The sequence below is a fragment of the Dipodomys ordii genome, unplaced genomic scaffold (assembly GCF_000151885.1).
Source record: "Dipodomys ordii isolate 6190 unplaced genomic scaffold, Dord_2.0 Scaffold123, whole genome shotgun sequence".
NCBI lineage: Eukaryota > Metazoa > Chordata > Mammalia > Rodentia > Heteromyidae > Dipodomys > Dipodomys ordii.
Window position 1 is genome coordinate 4,853,390 of NW_012267339.1, and position 12,758 is coordinate 4,866,147.

A 12,758-nucleotide genomic window follows, 5' to 3' on the forward strand; every position below is an offset into this window, starting at 1 on the left:
TAGGATACCAAAATCAAAAGCAGCAACTACAGGGATAACCCAAAGGGGGAGCGGAAATAGAAAAATAATGAAGGATAAAAGAAATAACTTCACACAGTATATTAAAAACAAAAAGAAAAAGAAAACAAATCTCATTTCCAAATCCTGGAGTTCATTTTGATTCGTATCATTTTGTATGGTCATTATATATATACCACTGAGCTATTCTGATTCTCTGCTAGGACTATCCTAGAGATATATTTTCTCTTTATTGCTTTCCCAATCCCCATCAAATCATTTGGAAATGCAAGATGCAATTAAAATTGAAAGGCTACTCTGTATAACACTTATTCTGCACCAGATTCTGGTCCAAATGGCCTGTAGCTAGCTTTTTATTTAAAGTGAGAGATATAACTTCATCCAATGTGACCACTTACCATTGTAGGAGTATTAACTATCCTAGTTCAATATTTTTGTGTGTCAAAGATTAAGGAGACCTTAGAAGAGACCAGGGTATAGCCAGTATAATAGCCTGATTGATTACGTTCCTTGTTTTGGGATACTGGTGACAGAGCACTCACTTAGTATGTACAAGATTTTGGAGCCAATCCTTGGGTGGGGAAAAGGTGGGAGTCCAAAAATCCCTGTCTTATGGGGTTGAAGTTCATGGTACCAAAAAGGAATCAGAAAATTACACACTGACCACCATAACAGATATGATGATAATCGAAAAGCTGGAATTTTATGAGAAATATAAGACACAAAATGAACACATACTGTTAGAAAAATGGTACCAGTAGATTGCCACAAACATTCAGTTTGTAAAATCATCATCACTATCACCAACATCATCCTCATCTCTCCATAAAACACAATAGAGCACAGTAAACCAATATGTCTGTATATACATGTACATGTGGCCAAGGGAACTTATTTCTTCCAATTTTTTCTGGATTGCTTAATTAATCATTTCCCTTAAGTGGAAAGACATTTTTATTTCATTTTTGTTGTTATTATAAAGGTGATGTACAGAGGGGTTACAGTTGCATAAGTCAGGTAAAGCATAAATCCACCCCTTCCCTTACTCTCTCCCAGTTTTTCCCTCCCATCACACCCACAAATTGTATGGTACATTTTCAACATAGTATCCACAGAGTGCCACTTCTGCATTTATTCATCCATTGTCCCTCCATCTCTTGCCCTCCCAAAGATAGATAAACAAACAAGACAAAAAACAAAAACAGAGCCAGGCGCTGGTGGCTCACGCCTGTAATCCTAGCTACTCAGGAGGCTGAGATCTGAGGATCGCAGTTCGAGGCCAGCCAGGGCAGGAGAGACTGTGAGACTCCTATCTCCAATAAACCACCAGAAAACCGGAAGTGGCGCTGTAGCTCAAGTGGTAGAGCGCTCGCCTTGAGCTGAAGAGCTGAGGGACAGCGCCCAGGCCCAGAGTTCAAGCCCCACAACCGACAAAAAAAAAAAAACAGGACCAAAGGAAAAAAACCTCTTGTTTCCCCTTCTTGGAGTTCATTTGGATAAAAATTATTTTATATGATCAGATGCACATAGGCACTGTGCCTTTGTGTTCCTCTAAGAGTATCTTCCTTTGATCTCACTATGTGTGGATGCCTAGAATCCTGTAGAATTTGCCATGTTGAAGAGGAATTTTTCAAAAAATTCTTAAATGAAATGATTCTTTGCCTTCCCTCTACTAATGAATGTGACATTGAAATAAAGCAAAACTTCCTTCCAGAAAATCTCACCATTTAACAGTCTTTAGAGTTTTTTTTTTTTTCTCCCTTGTGATCTCCACAACCATTAGCAACACTGGATGGCCTTAGTTTAATGACATTTCTTCAAGAGGCTATTCTGAACCTCATAGTAGAGGAATACTTATATTTCCTGTTTGGGAATTTAAAGTTAATGTCTGTGTCCTCTGGTATACTGAAACCTGGAAGGTAGAGTTTCCTCAAGTCTATTACAATGATCTCCTCTGGAGCTCTCTGCAGTGATAAAGAGGCTCTATATTTTTAACAATAGAGATGTTATTATAATAGTTGATGTGCCAGTGTTTAATTACTCTAATCCAGTAGAATTGTTAATTCCATTTTTTCTAAGATGAATAACCACATGCTGCAAGAATCTACATATTGAAAACTAAATCTACAGTTGAAAACTAAAGAAATGTTCCTCAAACTCTGAACCAAGTAGTCAGGATCTTTTATAACCCATTCCTGAGTGATTCTTACAGGCATGGAAATCAGATAACTACTGATCTAGAATAGGATCCTCAAGCCTATTTTCACACTAGCTCTATCTTCAAGAAATTCAAAAAGAAAATAGTTCCTGAGCACCACCCCCAGATTCCACTTTAGTTGGTTGGGTATGGGTTTAGTACTTAAAAAAGAAAAAAGAAAAAAAAAAGTAGGCAGGAGGAGGGGGAGTATAAAGGAAGAGGAATGCATATTGCAGGTGCAACCAAACCTGAGTTATATTCCCATATGTCGTTCTTTTTCTGTTAGTTCAATAGATAGATCAATGATCTGGATTTATAAAGTACTGGTGATGAAGTGAAATGGGAAAAAGTCAGTTTCGGTTCTTCGGTTACGCTGTGAAATCCCTCAGCCTTCTGTTTTATCCGTAAACATCACAACTCACACTTAAAAAAGGGTTTCTAGCTTGGCTGTGCCCTTTTTGCACACATAAAACCTGTTTCTCTGGTTGAATGACAGAACTTGACAGCTATCAGCAAGTCACCTGACAGGCCATGTGGCCCAACCTTGGGAGGAGGGCGGCCCCAGCCTGCTGGCCTGGGAGGGCCTTCTAGAGGGTGTGGAAGTGACGGACCCAGCAGGAAGTAGAGGCCCGAGGCGGGGTGGATGCATCAGGATAAAGCTCAGCTCCAGCTCTGGGGTCCGGTCGGAGAGCGCGGCACTCGGGCCGCGGCGTGGAGCGCGCTGTGAGAATGACCAGGCAGGTCGGTGAATAGATACGGATTCTGCGTAAAGGGTACGGACTCTGCGCAATAAGAACTTTTCGCGGGGGGCGGGGGCACCCACGGACTTTGCGCAACAAGCGAGTACAGACTCTGCACAATAAGCGTACCCAGACTTCGCGCATTGAGGGTAAGAACTTTGCTCAGTTGACGTACAGGGACTCTGCTTAAGGAGCCTGCCCCGACTTGGCGCAGCGCCTTACCAACTCGAGTAAACTCCGCAGCCTGGAGCTGAGCGGCTTCGGATCATTCACGGAAGTGCAGCCCTGATCTCTGATTTTAAACTGGGGCTCATAGTAAAGTGCACGCCCTGCTAACTTTGCCTGGAGATTTGAGGAAATCAATAAACTAAAAATGCAGTCGTTGAAGTAGCAGTGATAAGGGACACACCCAGTACTAATTAAAAGGGGTTGGGGGAGAGGCTTAGAATTGGTAGGAAAACAGTAAACAAAGAAAAGTAGTAAAAATTTAAAAAATAAATGCCTAATATCAATGACCATTTAAAAGTAAGCATTAAATAGGAAAAAAAAAAAAAGCTCAAAGCACCCTGAACGTTTGAGGAAATAGATGGATTTAAACTGACTCAAATGTGACTTAATTTATACATATCCAATATGGGACATGTTACCTGATTATTATGTGTGTGTTTATGTTTATATGTAGCAATAAACTTAATTTAAAATTTTTAAAGAAAAATAATAAAGTGAAAGTTTTAAAAGTACCAGTAGTTTGAGCCTTAGGTTTGTGCTAAAAAGAAATAGGAGTAAAATGCTGAAGTGATTGTCTTTCTTTTCTACAAAAATGTCATTAATTCAAAGAGAGTAGATTCTTCCTAAATGATGGTAAGCTATTGACAGTCAAAACTGCCTGCTCTGTGAAATGAAGAGTTGTGCCATAAACTTCATGTGTTTGCTGGTAGTAACCTAAGACAGCTCATTTCATCAGTCACAGTGCAAGTCCTACACTTGACCAGCACTTCAAATTATTTCCAGTCCAGGGCCCTTCTGCCCCATCTGGGACTTGTCTCAAAAAGTAGAGTACCTTCAGGTGGATGAGTTCAAACCCCAGTGGCACTCTCCATCAAGCCCAGCTTTTGCCTGGTTATTTTGGGATAAAATCTAGGTGGCCCAGCCTGGCTTCAAACCTCAATCCTCCAGATCTCAAACTCCTGAGAAGCTAGGATTACATATATGAGCCACCAGATCCCAGCTGACAATCTCTTCTTTTTATTCTTTTTATTTTTTATTTTTTTGGGGGTCCGGTCGTGGGGCCTGAACTCTGGGCCTGGGCGCTGTTCCTCAGCTCTTCAGCTCAAGGCTAGCACTCTACCCCTTGAGCCACAGCGCCACTTCCGGCTTTTTTCTTTTTGCTTATGTGGTGCTGAGGAATTAAACCCAGGGCCCTCAGGCATGCAAGGCAAGCGCTCTACCACTGAGCCATCTTCCCAGCCCCCAATCTATTCTTTTTATGTAAAACTTTGGGGCTTTTTTCCCCACCTGATCTGAATTAAAATGGAAAGTAAGTTATTTCTTAACCAAGAGCTAATCCTGTTATTTCACCTGATGCCCTTCCTAAATATTTCCTCCTACTCCTCCTCCTTTTCCTTCTTCTTGCTTTCTCAGTATATTAGATTATATCATTGTATACATTATATTTTTCAGCTCTCCTACAATGATGAGTTTTGTTTATTTGCTTTTGTTTGCTTGTTTGTTTGAGACGGAATCTCTGTGTAATCCAGACAGAGCTCTTCTTGTCTCAGTTTCCCTCATTTCTGTTTGGTATCTGCTCCTATCAGTTCTTCCTCTATGGGCCATGTAAGTTAATGTTAGGTTTAAACTTCCTTGGAGCCTACTAGAGGACTAGTATGGATAGTGACACTTTTAACTTTTCGATATGTCTCAGCCTCTTCCTCATCCATATCATATCCATGAAAGATACTTTCTTCTCAGCAGTATGTTTTTAAGAAAGTACAGATAATTTCAAATAGGCATTTTCTTTATGAAAGTTATTGTACTATTTTGATTATATTCCTGTTTTTAGTTAAATTTTCCATAAAGGTATCAAGATGTTTTGTAGGTAATTGTGTATTAGTATTCCCTGCGAAAACACAACAATACTTAAGAACAATATATGGATCTTTAAATATTTAGCATTGCCATAAAAATAAATGATTTCATATAAATTCTGGAAACATCCACACAAACATCACTATGACATAAAGGTTGAAAGGGAGAAAAAGACTGGATTATCCTGAATTCTATTCCAGAATAGTGGTTCCAATCAGTATATAAAACATGAATCTAAAATGATGTGATGGAAAGACTAACCAAATTATTTTGTGGATATTTTCCTCATGTAGCTTATGCAATGAAAAAGGTGAATTGTGTTTGGTGGACATTTCCAAATGTTTTCTCATGAAAAAGATCTGACTATGGGTTGTTGGTAGTTTGGATGTTCCTAGCGAAACCAGAACTTCATCAAGTGTATACTTGTACTGGGGTGCAAGAATTTTCTTCAATGATAGACAGTTCTAGAATCTGTATTGTCCAGTGCGATGGCTAAAAGACACATGGATACTAGGCATTTGAAGTGTAATTAACATGGCTGGATGTTTTTAACTTGTTTTGATTAATTTTAGTGAAAAGTTAGTTATCTCTACATGAGCCATGGTTTCTAAATTGCACAAGCCAGAGTGCTGACTAGCTCCCTTGCACTGTCCTGCAAATTGCTAGTGTTGCGCAACATACCCACTGCTGATAGTTGATTCGACAAGATTTGTGAAGCATTACTTCTATCTTCCTTTGCTTATAAAGGTCAGATAGAAATTCACAAGCTATTGAATTTGATTGACACCTCAGCCAATTGAACTCCGAACTCAAACACTTTTTCCTAATATCAGTCCAGTTCACAGGGGAATAGTTGTTATAATGTAGTAAACATTGGATTCGGAACTTGGAAGAAGTTTTCAAGTTTTGAAGAAAACATTGAGTTTCTTTTTATTGTACATTAGTAATAAAGAATATCTACCAGTAGAATAAATGAAAATACAGTGTAAACATAATATATAATTACATAATGTCCTGACTATTAACAAGAAAGAACTGTAGTGTACTTTTAATGAACAAACATCATATATTGAATATAATTTGTCCAGAGGTTTACAACTTCTCATGGTTTCATTTTTATTTCTTTCATTTCAGAAACTCTTGAAAAGGGCATCGAGTCTAAAGTGCACCAGCTCACTCTGGCTCTCTTAGCACCATGAACAATAATGGAACAGGCCTGGCCATTGGCTACCTCTCCTCTTCTGTGGCAATACTTTTGTTTGGCTCAAACTTTGTGCCACTCAAAAAATATGATACTGGTGATGGTAATTATTTTTACTTCATTGCTAAACTAAAATCATTTTTAAAATTTTAAATTGTTTTGCTTTTTGCTCTTTTTAAAATGATAGTTACCAAAAAAAAAAAACCTGTTTTGTTGATACTAGGAACAAATGAACAGAACTCACATATATTGTATGATAAAGCCCTGTTTATCCAAGAGTTAGAAGAGCATAACCTTTCTGGCTGTGATTCATGGAAGACTAGGAAGGGATACTGTCAGGAAAAATTTTCAGACACATCAGTAAGTTATAGTCAGTTCTACAAGCAACACATGGTTTGAAAGCACAAATTTTAAATTTTCCAACACAACTGATAAATTAGAAACAATATGAGGCTAACATGAATGTCATGCTTTCATATACATAATTTTGTGTCATAGAAAATAAGAGACAAATACAGAATATTATTCCCAGTTAAATAAATATATGTAGTAATGTACACTGTGTGCGCACACGCGCGTGCACACACACACACACACACACACACACACACAAACATACACTTCAAATCTTTCCCAGCTTCCTCAATTCTCTTTACCCTCACATGCTGTTTATCAGGCTCACCTACAGCTGGTGTCAGATCGTTCAACTTCATAATAATGCAGTTATCAAGCCCCTCCTGATTCCAGTTCCACTTGCAAACTGTGAGTCTTTCTTACGTTGAAGTGCTATATTTATTACAGCATTTGTGTAGTTATAACTATTATTGTTTTCATTATGTGACCCATTTTTATTATACTTCTGAAGAAGCTATTCCCCTAACATCCATAGCTTTACATGATGCACTTTAGATAGGATCTGTAGATGGAGTGACAAGGATATTAAAAATGTTAGTGTCAGACTCAGGAATTAGAAAAGAACCAGGAAGTAAAACCGTAAAGGAAAAATTCAGAGCAGCAAATTTTCCTCGTTCACCCTTCCTTTCTCTTATTAAGCAACCAGAATAGGAGTACATAAAAGACCTGACTCACTTCTCCTTTTAGTAGGAAGCTGCCTATGTTAAAAAGGACATATCTGAAATACTGGCCTAAAAATTATACCTATTGTTGCTGTGCTTGAGTAGACTGAGTCCACTTGTCTCTGATATATTAAGAAACAATAAGATCCATCTTAGTCATATTTTAAGTAATAGGCTCACCCTAACTCTATTGCCTTCCATGCTTGAAAGCATGTGATTAGGGATTGCTAGGGGATATGACCACAGTTCTATATGAGAATTCAAGATGTAGTCCTCCAAGATGAATGCCATAAGACAAACCACCATTTGGAATCTTGTTCTTCACTTCCATCTCTTGACTATAAAGCAGAAGATAGTTCTCTCTCCCTTCTGTTTCTCCCTATGTTGTCCTATTTTACTAATCCTGCTAGAAATTCCACACTGTGAGAGTTTCCTTTTTGTGAGACACTTCAAAATGCCTTTTGTCATGGATTCCATGTTTCTGTGAATTACATGGAAATGGAAAGCCAGAGGACTCCCTCTCCCCCTTATGTTTTCTTTCCTTCGTCCCATAATAGTAATGAGCAAAATTAAGTGTGAGGTAGCTTTTAGATAATGAAAAGCAAAAGGTCACTGTTTTATTCATATGCCCTCCATATGGACAACACAAGAAAGGATTAGAGATATTAAAGTGAATATCTGTTGAGAAATGACTTTCCTAGGAACTTTGTTTTATCTTCCTCATTCCTAATATCTTCAGATAGCTTATACAATAGGATGGCAAATATTTTTTTGCTAGAACCTGTCTTGTCTTTTCTTTGGAATGGAAATAGTAGAAAAATAACAGAGAAAGGCAGACGACTCAGCTTTTAGGTTTTCACAATCTGCTTTATGATCCCACACAAGCTTTTTGGATTGGTTTATTTGGGTGTGTGTGTGTGTGTGTGTTTCTGTGTGTGTGTGTGTGTGTGTGTGTGTGTGTGTGTGCTGACTCTTCAGGGTCTTACACATGCCACTCTACCACTAAGCTACACCCATAGCTCTGGTAAAGTCTGGTTGATGATTTTTGTTTTCAATTTTTTACTTGTAAAACAAATCTCCTTTTCATCTATCTGACACTTTTATATTGTTTTTCTTTTATTTTTGTTTTTTGGGTTTTTTTTGTTGGGCATGGGGCTTGAACTCTGGCATGAGCACTGTCCCTCAGCTCTTCAGCTCAAAGATAGCGCTCTACCACTTGAGCCACAGTGCCACTTCCGGTTTTCTGAGTGATTTATTGGAGATAAGAGTTTCACAGACTTTCCTGCCTGGGCTGACTTTGAACTGCTATCCTCAGATCTCAGCCTCCTGAGTAGTTAGGATTAAAGGCATGAGCCACCAGCGCCTGGCTATTATCTTGGTTTTGATGTTTGCAGCTAATATTTTCTCTCCTTAACTGTGAGGAAATAAAAACAAACAAAAATCTCCCAAAGTTAGAGTCAAAGATGATAGCAGAGAGGCTACCTTAATGTTTCTTTCAGTGCTATTAAGCAGTGTACCTGTGAGATCACCAGGTGATCTTCACATACTTGGACAATAGTAACTAAGAACATAAAAGTGAAGTAGCCTTTACGTAGAAGGCTATAGGTTTATAAAATCTAGCCTATCATAGGCATTGAATTTCAATTCTATGAGGCTTGTAAATGGCTATAAGTGACTTAATTTTTACCCAGAAGATGACCTAAATGATCTCTGAAGATTTAAATCACTATTGTGCTATTCTAAAGTTCTGACAGCTGAATGTTAAGCAAGAGCTCGCTGAGTGTCGGTCTCTACAAACATCTAGATATTTGGACAGGCAGATTCATCTCAGATTCATTTTCTCCATCTTTTAGGTAGGTTGATTATATGCTCACTAGTCAGTCATAAAAATGATATGTGCAAGTGCCTGGTATGTACGTTTAACAAATTGTGACCATTTCTATAAATAAATATATATATATATATTTATATACACATACATAGATATACATGTACGTGCTGTGTGCCTAAGTATGAGTTTGTTCAATATTTGAACTATTAATACCATGGTATTTACTTCTAGGCATGTTTCTCCAGTGGGTGCTTTGTGCTGCTGTGTGGCTGGTTGCTGTAGTAGTCAACCTTATACTACGATGCCCTAAGTTTTGGCCTTTTGCCATGCTTGGGGGCTGCATTTGGGCAACAGGTGATGTATAATCTGGCTTATTGTGTAAATATTTAATGTAATGGCCAATGTAAGTTTTGTTCACAAGAGGTAGAAATAGCTCAGCACTTCTGAATAATCCTTAGTCATAGATAATACAAATTAAGTATTTAATTTCTTCCTTTCAGATACTCAGTGTACACTTCCTGATTTGTTTCTTTAAGCAATGAAAGTTTCTGATAATAAATTATTAGAGTAAAAATATTTCAGTTATTTATAACATGACTTTTATATTGTTTTATGTGCTTGGGCCTTTTGTCTATTAGAAAATGTGAAATAATAGCCTTTACTACTGTTATTTTTAAGATTTATTCATAAAAATAATCAGAGAACAAAAACATTTATCAACAGAAAAACAAAATAGACAAAAATCTTCTCATTTTGCCTTAGCCACATGGGAAATGGTATAACTAGAATTTGTATCTTTGGTTGGCCAATCAGAAATGGTTCTCCCTTGCTATAAATTCATTCCTGGAGAATGCACACTCTCTTTCTCTTGCTCTGGCTCTCACTTTCGTTCTCACTCTCACTGGCTGCTACCAGGTCTTGGACTCAGGGTCTCTCTTGTTCTGATGGCTGACTCTTTATCTTTGAGTCATGCTTTTAACTTAGAATTTTGCTGGTCAGAATGAGAGTTTTCTGTCTAAACTGGTCTGGAAACCTAATACTTCTGATCTCTTCCTGAATAGCTAGCATAACAAGTTTAACCTTCAATGCTTCCCTGAGCTTTTTCTTTTCAACAAAAAGAATCCCAAATACCAGTGAACTTTAGGGATACTAAAAGCAAATACATGGGCTGGGAAGGTGGCTTAGTGGTAGACTGCTTGTCTTGTATACATGAGACCCTGGGTTTGATTCCTCAGCACCACATAAGCAGAAAAAGCTGAAAGTGGTGCTGTGGCTCAAATGATAGAGCACTACCTTGAGCTGAAGAGCGGAGGGACAGCGCCCAGGCCCAGAGTTCAGGCCCCATGACTGGCAAAAAAAGAAAAAGAAAAGAAAATACATTTTAAAATGGTACTAACTTACTGATTACTTACTTAATTTGAATCTGAGAGCAATCAAATGACTTAATGAAGTTCATGAGAGATCAAGAGTCATCCTTTAAGTTTCTACCAGAATGTACGTCATGATTCATCACGCTCATTACTATTATTATGTCTAATGAGAAACAACAATTATTCAGCCCGAAGATCTTTTTTTAAGACAGAATCTTGCCATTTAACAGCCCAGGCTGGCCTTGAACTTGAGATCCTCCTTGAACTTGAGTCTCCCAAGTATGGGAATCACAGGCAGAGCACACCACAGCTGGTTCATCCTGCAGATCATTGTAGCCACCAGAATAGATGTCATCACTCAGCAGGTTCCACTGGGGTCAGGGGAAGGGAACTGTTTCAGCTGTGGCTCTTGTAAGGTCATAGCAAGTGACAGGACATAGGGCAGAAAAGAAAGAGAAGAAATGATGATATAGACACCATCAGAGAAAGTGGTGTTGAGGTTTACTACTGAAGAAACTAGGGAAAAAAAAGAGCCTTTCAGAAGGGAAATGAAGACTTCATCATGGAATCTTCTAAGACTAAAGTACTGATGTACCACAACAGTTTGGAACATAACAACAAAACTTGGGTATCTTCCAGCAGCAGCTGCAGTGTTGGGAGCAGGTTGACCCCTGAAATAATGAAATTAGGTCAAGTACACAAAGAATAGAGGAAAAGGAGTAGTATGTTCAAGAGACATCTAGAAAGCACTTAAATCCAGAGGTATAATGAGAAATAGCTGCCAGAGGAAAGAGCTAGAGTACACCAAGAGGAGAATTAAGAAGTCTAAAGAGGGAATCAACCTTCTAAAAAGAGTTTAAGATGGAAGATAGTCTTCTGAGGGCTTAGTAAATTTGGGGAAAAAAATAATAATCTGAAAATGGTGGTATACACATGTAGTCCCAGCTACTGGGAAGGCTTGGGCAGGGAAATCACTTGAGCCCATGAACTCAAAGTCGTCTGGGCAGCATAATAAGATCCCATCTCAGTGATAATAATAACAATAACTTTTAAAATGATGGTGCATTTTGACCTGAGTGACCTTCAAAGAGAAGGTAATGAATGTGGAAGTCTAGAAGACAAGTAAAATGAGCTTGAAAAGCAAATCCTGGTACCAAAATTAAGCCAAAGACTCCTGCCAGTGGTTAGTCATTAACAGCTTCTGAGAGACCTCAAGAATAGAGCTTTACAACTCCATTCGGAATAGCCCCACAAAAAATAAAATACATAGGAATTAACCAAAGAAGTGAAGGACCTCTATGATGAAAACTTTGAAAACCTGAAAAAGGAAATCAAAACAAAACTTAGAAAGTGGCAAAAACTCCCATGCTCCTGGATTGGAAAGATCAACATCGTGAAAATGGCAATACTTCCCAAGGCTATCTACAAATTCAATGCAACACCTATCAATAGTACAACCTCATTCTTCAAGGAAATAGAAGAGGCAATCCAAAAATTCATATGGAACAATAAAAGACCCTGAATAGCAAAAATGATCCTTAACAGAAAAAACAGTGCTGGAGGAATATCAATACCAAATTTCAAACTCTACTGCAAAGCCACAGTAATCAAAACAGCTTCCTACTTGCACAAGAAGAGACTCCAGGATCAATGGAATAGAATTGAAAACCCAGAAATGAACTCAAAGACCTATAGCCATATAATCTTCGATAAGAGAGCTAAAAAAGTAGAATGGAAGAAAGACAGCCTCTTCAGTAAATGGTGCTGGCAAAATTGGTTAACTACTTGTAGGAAATTAAACCTAGATCCTTATACATCACCCTGTACCAGAATCAACTCCAAATGGATCAAAGACCTCAGAGTCAAAACAGACACTCTGAAAACATTACAGGATGGGATAGGAGAAACCCTAGGTCTCCTTGGCACAGGCCCAAATTTTCTTAATAAAGACCCAGAAACACAACAAACCAAAGAAAGGTTGGACAAATGGGACTGCATGAAATTGCAGAGCTTCTGCATGGCAAAGGACATAGCTCACAAGATCAATAGAAAGCCCACGGATTGGGAGATCTTCACAGACAAGGGTCTCATATCTAAAATATACCTGGAACTCAAAAAATTAAATCCCCTTACAACAAATCTTCAAAGAAACAACTGCCCAATAAATAAGTGGGCTAAAGACTTAAAGAGAAACTTCTCTGAAGAGGAAAGAAGGATGGCCAATAGACACATGAAGAAAT

The 12,758-nt window shown here is 38.2% G+C and overlaps 1 protein-coding gene across 4 annotated transcripts in view; it reads left to right on the top strand.

The window, feature by feature from the left end:
• Positions 1 to 2,832: 2,832 nt before the first annotated feature.
• Positions 2,833 to 12,758, top strand: part of Tmem144 (transmembrane protein 144) — a 44,646-nt gene continuing 34,720 nt past the window's right edge. For 3 of the 4 annotated variants that reach the window (XM_013029807.1, XM_013029805.1, XM_013029808.1), the window contains exons 1-3: positions 2,833 to 2,938; positions 6,175 to 6,344; positions 9,380 to 9,502. In XM_013029807.1, the coding sequence (XP_012885261.1) occupies positions 6,236 to 6,344; positions 9,380 to 9,502 (232 nt within the window). In that variant the 5' untranslated portion in view covers positions 2,833 to 2,938; positions 6,175 to 6,235. Of the gene's footprint in view, positions 2,939 to 3,020; positions 3,105 to 6,174; positions 6,345 to 9,379; positions 9,503 to 12,758 lie in introns of those variants that run through there. The other variant, XM_013029806.1, reaches the window with a different exon arrangement.